We start from the raw sequence: 7,641 nt of genomic DNA, 5'->3' as shown, positions 1-7,641 counted from the left end.
ATGATGAAGAAGCAAATCGGTTTGGTGATGATTGCGGTGGTGATGTTGTGTAGCCAATATTTGATTAGCGTCGAAGCAAGATCGATCGTCGAGCGTCGGAATCTGCTCGCGAATGGGCTTGGGATGACTCCTCCCATGGGGTATGTTTTTTTTTTTTTTTGATAGATTTATGTAAATTTTTCTGATCATAAGATTTTTAAGAGCAGTTGGAACACTTGGAATCACTTTTATTGCGATATCAACGAGACTATAATTAGAGAATCAGGTACAAATATATTGATGTGTTTTTTCTAACAAAAAATAAGTAGATCGGTTTATGATATGCTAGTGATGCTTTGTTTTGGTGTTATAGCGGATGCATTGGTGTCTACTGGGCTTGCTAAACTTGGATATCGATATGTCAACATAGGTATGTCTTTCATAACCTCACTCACAATTTTATTTTTCTTAGATTTAGAGAGAGTAAATCTGATGAATTGTTTATGGCATGGACATGTAGATGATTGTTGGGCTGAGCATGATCGCGATTCAACGGTTTGTAAATGGGGTTTTATTGACTAATTTATGATATGATGCATCAAGTGTTTGCTCATAAATACTTCAAGGCATCTGTTTTAGTGTTTCATCAACTCTCATGGTCAGTCATGGATGCTTCCAGGGTTATATGGTGCCAAAAAGGTTGACGTTTCCATCAGGAATCAAAGCTCTCGCGGATTATGTTCATGGCAAGGGGCTTAAACTTGGTATTTACTCGGACGCTGGGTAAGTCTAGCGGAACAATGAATCCTGATCATCTCTTCATGACTGTCTCGATCTGTGAGTTCTTGAAATAAGACTTGTCGGGCATTGCAGGCACCAAACATGCAGCCAGACGATGCCAGGTTCGCTTGGTCATGAGCAGAAAGATGCTGAAACTTTTGCTTCATGGGTGAGTATGCGTGGTCGAACTGTTGAAGCTTTCTCTAATACGAATTAGCTTGTTTATTCTTCTTATTCTTGTACCAGGGCATTGATTACCTCAAGTACGACAACTGTAACAATGATGATTTGAAACCGATGAAGCGGTAAGGTTTTCTTTTTTTTTTCGTCTCGGTGAGATTTCGTGTGTGCCATTGAAACAAGGAAGAACTGTCGATATAGGTATCCTGAGATGACTCGAGCTCTGATGAGAACAGGCAGACCAATTTTTGTCTCTCTATGTGAATGGTAAAAAAGAAAAAGAATACTAGAGAATATGAGCAAACAATTCTTGCTTCTTTGTTGATCGACTCTGCTCTTGTTCTCTCTGATTCAGGGGAGACATGCACCCGGCTCTTTGGGCTGACAAGTTGGGGAATAGTTGGAGAACAACTTTCGACATAAACGATTCATGGGAAAGGTACAGTCATTCATCTTTGTTTCTTCTTGATATTCTCTTGTGGCATAATATTTGTTGTTTCTGCAGTATGGTCTCGAGGGCAGATCAGAATGAAGTTTACGCTGAGCATGCAAGGCCCGGCGGTTGGAATGGTAAGTGCCTGCATAATTAGTCGATCCCATCATTTTTTGTGCAAGACGTCTGACATGTCGGCTTACGTCTATAGATCCAGACATGCTCGAAGTTGGAAATGGTGGTATGAGTAACGATGAGTACATCGTGCACTTCAGCCTCTGGGCTGCTTCCAAGGTAGCATAAATCTCTCTCTCTCTCTCTCTCTCTCTCTCTCTCTCTCATTATCTTTCTGCATGGTGAAGATTCTATTTACATATTGCTACACTCTAATCTAATCCATCCTTGTAGGCTCCTCTTATTATCGGTTGTGATGTAAGGAGCATGACCAAGGAAACCTTGGCTATCCTTGGCAACGAGGAAGTGATTGCTGTAAACCAAGGTAGGCATATGCGATGAGTTCGATGGGGCTCTCATGAGTATGGCTTTTACATATGGTTTGTTTTTTGATGAACAGATCCTCTTGGTGTTCAAGCTAAGAAAGTGCGAATGTATGGAGATTCCGAGGTTGGTAATTGGCATTGTAAGTTGTTCTCATATTCTGCCATGAAGCACGCAAGTCCTGAGATCATGGAAGTTTGGATGTAGGTTTGGGCAGGACCTCTCTCTGGATACAGAACTATAGTCGTTCTATTGAACCGTTCCCCTGAATTCAGAACCATCACAGCCCAATGGGATGACATCGGTCTTCCACCAAACACGGTTGTGGAAGTTAGAGATCTTTGGAAGGTACTCCAAATGTTTTGCCATCTTCTCCTACACATTGTAGTCACCGATTGACCGTTGTAGTTAACATACATTATTGGTTGTTGTAGCATGCGACACTAGAGAAGAGGTTCATGAACGAACTGAGAGCCGACGTGCACCATCATGCCTGCAAGATGTTCCTGTTGACGCCTCTTACACTATCAGAAGAGGATGAACCGAAAGTCTAATCACTGCTCGGATGAATAAATACATGTACAAATTCGATGCTTGAATTTATTGGTATTTTAATGAAGTAGATCGGCTCGTAGGATGAATAAATTCATGTACAAATTCGATGCTTGAATTTGATGGTATTTTAATGAAATTGAGGAATACGAGCTTTTTTTATTCATGACTTCTTTTCCCTAAGAAATCGCATACTGTGATATTCTTTTTCATGTGCGTAAGCTATGGTTCCGATCGGGGATCGATTTTAACGTGATCACGCAACGAGCGAGTGGGTTGCGGGGATCTCATCTCTCCTTGTGCCGCGTCGAGTAGTCATCCCGTCATCGTATGCGTCCCATTAAATGTGTTACGGACTATTTTTGAATTGCGTGCTTATAATTTTCGAAGCATTTTAGGAACTTATTTGTAGATTTGATCACTTTTCATTTGATTTTTTATTTTGATAGGGTAATTTGGTTGTTAAGAAATCTAAATTATAAATAATTATAAATTTATAATTATAAATTTATTGATAATAATTATAAATTTATTATTAATAATTCTAAATTTATTGATAATAATTATAAATTTATATACATAAATAAATATTAATTATGTGTTTTATTTCAAAAATAATTATAAAAAATATTTATTAAATTATTTCATAATTTCAGAAATCATTTTGGGATCTAATCTTTATCATTGATATAATTAAGTTAATATTTTATAATTTAAATTATAATAATATATTCTTAAAATATCGATGAGATCATGATAATTTTATCTCAATGATATCTATATTATTTAATAATTTAGAAAAACATGATCTTTATTATTGATAGAATCATTATGAAATATTATTATAATATAATATTAAAATATTAAGTAGATCATGATAAATCATATCTTGGTTGAAAATGATTTGGAATCCTTTAATCATGATCTCGATTCTTTTTTTTTACAATAACTCATTCTAGAGAGATTTTTTATAAAGTTCACCCTATGATGTCATGAATTAAAGGTACCAAAAGTATGACTCACTAAATTTTTATTGATAACGATTATAAATTTATATGCATAAATAAAAATATAAAAATATAAAAAATATATATTTTATTTAAAAATTATAAAAAAAATTAAATTATTCCATAATTTCGGAAATCATTTTGAGATCTAATCTTTATTATTGAACAATCCGAGATCTAAACTAACCCTTCTAAACTTATGGAATAATCTTTATTATTCCATAATTTCAGAAATCATTTCTAGAACTGAAGTTTAGAAAAATGCTTATGGAGATACCTCCAACTAACGAGGACTTCACTTGAGAAAAGAAACAAATATAAGTATTGTCGTTCCCATCACAATTACGATCATGACACAAAGAACTATCACAAGGTCATTTAAAAAATCGATCGGCATGTTAAACGATCGAAGATGTCGAGAGTCATTACCCTGACCTTAGGGTCTAGTTTAGAGAAGATCAATGTTCTCATTGACGATCCAACCATAAGAGGAGACAACACTTCGGATCGTAAAGTTTACGCCCAAGCCATTATTGAAAAGTAACACAGGACTAAAGGTGACTAGGAAATAACTTTTAGAGAGGAAGAAATAGAGTGTCTCGATCCAAACTATGATGATACCTTGGTGGTTTTCATGAGAATAATCAACGCTCATGTAAAAAGAGTCATGATTGATATAAGTAGCTCTGCTGATATCCTCTATTTTGATACGTTTCAAAAACTTGGGTTCACGACTAACAATGTCACCCTATGGCTTCTTCATTGATGGGGTTTATGGGCAACTTAATCTCCCCTCTCGAGATCTTGAGCTTACATATTATATTTGGAGATGAGACATGCTCTAAAATAGTTGTGACTAAGTTAATGGTAGTTGACATTCCCTTAGCATATAACGACATCATAGGCCGACCAATATTGAATAGATTATAGGTAGTAGCGTCAACTTATCATATAATGATGAATTTCCTGACCAACACTAGCATTAGAAAATTGAGGAGCAACCCGAGAGAGTCCTAACAGTGTTACCTCATGTCGGTCTCCTTGCCTAAGAAGGTTTGACTCGATGTGTCACTTGCGAACCCTGAGATTTTGCCAAGCTCCTTCCACACCCTAGAATTGGTGGAGCCATTAATTAAAATACCCCTACCCTATACAAGGCTCGTCCCGATTGGATCCAAGGTGGGAGCAACGTTATCCAATGAGAAATGAGTATAACTTATTAACTTCCTCAAAAATAATTCTGGGATGTTCTCATAGTCACCAAGAGATATGATGGAGATCGATCATGATGTGGCTCAATATTCTCTGAACATCTCTTTAGAAGCTTGACCAATCAAGCAAAGGCCTTGCAAATTTGCCCTTGAATGCTAGTAGACGATTAGCAATGAAATCAACAAGCTATTAGGAGCAAGGTTTATTACCGAGGTGCAATACCTGCTATAGCTTGCCTACATTATACTTGTCAAGAAGTTCAATAAAAATTATAGGATATGTGTTTGGCTATACCAATCTCAACAAGACATGTTTGAAGAATAGCTATCTACTCACTCGAATAGATTAATTAGTCGATGCTATATCGGGTCATGAGCTCTTTACCTTAATTGATGCATTTTTAGGATATAACCAGATAAGGATGACACTCAAATATCGGGAGCACACATCATTCATCACCAACCGAGAGGTACATACTATTACCAAGTCATGCTGTTTGGGCTAAAGAACGCAAAAGATCTAATATATAATAGAGCAAGATCCATTATAGTTACTAGAGAGGGATCTCTGTAAAAGTGATGTGGGACTAAAAATGTTATAAGGCTAGACCCTTTAGTCACCACCTCTATGACTTCTCCCATTGTTCTTCCTTAGCTGACTGCCCCCTCTCTAGTGCGAGAGGGTAGCAAAAAGGACTACCCCTACTGCATGGTGGTGGTGCGTAAAGACGAGGAAAAAATGCATCACGAGAGGAGGTGCATCACCACTTCATTTGTCGTGTGGATCACCGCTAAAGAGGAGAACGCAAGATCTCCTTCATCCACAGATTAAAATCTACAGATCAGGGATATACAAGTTCCCTTAGGTGAGATCATCTTATGTCTTATACAGTTTTCGATTTTCGATTTCATGAGTTTTTCACTCCTAATCATCGTACGTTATTTGATATAAATTTATTTTTTGGAAATCTTTTTTTTTTTTTTTTGCTGCGCATGTGATGTTCTTCTAAGTTTCCCAATAATTCCATCTCCTCAAAGTTAGTATAAAAACGTATCCATAACTCTAGATTAGAGATGGTAGATCTCGATATTGACTTAAATGTCGAAGGGATTAGCTCGAGAATCTCATTTCGATCTCGATCTTTATGCAAATAATGAATCTAGATAAACCGCGCTCCATTCCGAATGATTCTTCAATATACGGATCAAGATCACGTTGTGTTAACGGAGATATTTACGATATTTTTTCCTAACAAGTTACACATCAAATTTCTACTTATCAAAATTAGTGATATTTCAGTATTTATTTCAAAATTTAATTGAAAAGATCTCAATTCTGTCTTCCCCATAATTTTTTAAATGATAATAATAATAATATGAAGTTATTTTAAATCCGCCTTGAGTACTTCTCTTTCGGATCAAAATCAAACCTGACTTTTCTGCGGATTCAATCGAAAGTTACCGGATCCGCCATCCCCTCCAATGAGCCTGGTGATCTTGTGATTTCTTGTTCCCCAAGCTCGATGTCATTTATGATATAAACCTCTCCGGATTCCCGAGCTTATAAGCACAGTTCCTCTTCCTTCTCCCCGAAACGAATCAAAGAACCGACAAAACCCTAAGCATGTCCTATCCTCCTCCTCCTCCTCCTCCCACAACCCCTTCACCATCTCCCTCCTCCTCCGATCCCACACCCGATCATGACACCCCGCCCGCCGTCGGTCTGGCGGCGGCGGACGAGGGAGCAGAGTCGAAGATGGTATCAGGAGACGAAGCAGCCCAAGTGGAAGAGGAGGAGGAGGAGGAGGAGTGCGGCTTCTGCCTCTTTATGAAGGGGGGCGGCTGCAAGGACGCCTTCGTCGCGTGGGAGAAGTGCGTGGAGGACGCCGAGAAGCGCGGCGATGACATTGTGGACAAGTGCGCCGAGGTCACCGCCCTCCTTAAGAAGTGCATGGACGCTCACGCGGACTATTACGAGCCCGTGCTCCGCGCCGAGCAAGCCATGGTCGAGGCCGCGGCTGACGCGGCCGCCTCCGCTAACCCTGAACTGGAGGAGGTAAAGAGAGGGAACGATTCTTGAATTCCTTTGACGTTCTTACTTGTTTCTGATACCTTCTAATTTCTCCATGTTGTACGGTTTGGCATTGCATTCTTGGATGAGTTACTTTGCAAAGTAACCTCTGCCTTTTGCTTTCTAGCCACAGAGTTGTGAGAATAATGTGGCCTCAATTTGAGGAAGCTTTAGAGCAATACGTTCCTCTGTAGAACTAAAACAATTTTGAGATCATACACAGTTTTTTTTTTTGTCTTTTTACAATATCTTTATCGTGTTCTTGAATTGCTTTTACTTTTAATGTAGTTCTTGCATCTATGATCTGAACTTTGAGTAGCTATGCAGTCTGAACACAATAACTTGTATTGGGTAGATGATGCAAACGATTGAAACATGATATCTTCAATTGAATATTAGGTTTTGAGCTCCTTTCCTTAAAATAACTGATAAATTGTTTCATGATCTACACTGTGGTATCACTGTGCATGAAGAAGAAAATACCTAGAGCTTTGCATAATATTTTGATCAAAAATAGGGGGATGTTTATGTTGCTGCTTTCTTATGATTTGGAATGATTTATCAGGAGAGACCATTAGTGTTGCAATTTGCTGACTGCAACAGTATTCAGTATTCTGTGTCCATAATTTGACTTTAAAATTTGAGAACCATTGATGGTGAGATTTGGTGGATGTGTTATCTATTTAGTACTCTGTGATTGTGTATGAAGGTTATCGGTGTACTAATCTTCTTTTTCAGCTTATTCACTCCTTTTAGAATCTCTTAAAAAAAATCCTAGACCAATTGATCCGTAGGTTGTGTGGCATAGGGTTGTACCAAACTCTGTTGACTTCTTCTACACTACTGATGGCTCTTTGACATGAATGATCTACATGAAACTTGGACAATTTCCTACCTATTAAGTTCAATATTTTGCTTGTCAAATGTGGT

General features: G+C 37.8%; 2 protein-coding genes across 2 annotated transcripts; both read left to right on the top strand.

The window, feature by feature from the left end:
* Nucleotides 1–2,493, top strand: LOC103985882 (alpha-galactosidase 1-like). Its single transcript, XM_065185412.1, has 15 exons — nt 1–140; nt 207–265; nt 353–409; nt 500–534; nt 659–762; nt 853–928; nt 1,006–1,064; nt 1,141–1,206; nt 1,295–1,378; nt 1,445–1,509; nt 1,584–1,666; nt 1,781–1,871; nt 1,947–1,996; nt 2,078–2,218; nt 2,305–2,493. The coding sequence occupies exons 1-15, from the start codon at nt 1–3 to the stop codon at nt 2,422–2,424; spliced, it is 1,230 nt and encodes a 409-aa protein (XP_065041484.1). The 3' UTR covers nt 2,425–2,493.
* A 3,691-nt stretch (nt 2,494–6,184) lies between these two features.
* LOC135675138 (uncharacterized) lies at nt 6,185–6,951 on the top strand. The gene has a single exon (XM_065185411.1). The coding sequence runs from the start codon at nt 6,265–6,267 to the stop codon at nt 6,718–6,720; it is 456 nt and encodes a 151-aa protein (XP_065041483.1). The 5' UTR covers nt 6,185–6,264; the 3' UTR covers nt 6,721–6,951.
* Nucleotides 6,952–7,641: the final 690 nt, after the last annotated feature.

This window comes from Musa acuminata, chromosome BXJ1-5 (assembly GCF_036884655.1).
Source record: "Musa acuminata AAA Group cultivar baxijiao chromosome BXJ1-5, Cavendish_Baxijiao_AAA, whole genome shotgun sequence".
Taxonomy (NCBI): domain Eukaryota; kingdom Viridiplantae; phylum Streptophyta; class Magnoliopsida; order Zingiberales; family Musaceae; genus Musa; species Musa acuminata.
Note: the sequence above shows the minus strand (reverse complement) of the source record. Positions and strands in the feature narration are given on the sequence as shown.

Bases quoted from the DNA above. Each gene is read 5' to 3' on its own strand.
- LOC103985882 (XM_065185412.1), top strand. From the start codon at position 1: ATGATGAAGAAGCAAATCGGTTTGGTGATGATTGCGGTGGTGATGTTG. The intron at 141-206 runs GTATGTTTTTTT...TTTTAAGAGCAG, and splicing joins GGGATGACTCCTCCCATGGG to TTGGAACACTTGGAATCACT. The intron at 763-852 runs GTAAGTCTAGCG...CGGGCATTGCAG, and splicing joins GGTATTTACTCGGACGCTGG to GCACCAAACATGCAGCCAGA.
- LOC135675138 (XM_065185411.1), top strand. From the start codon at position 6,265: ATGTCCTATCCTCCTCCTCCTCCTCCTCCCACAACCCCTTCACCATCT.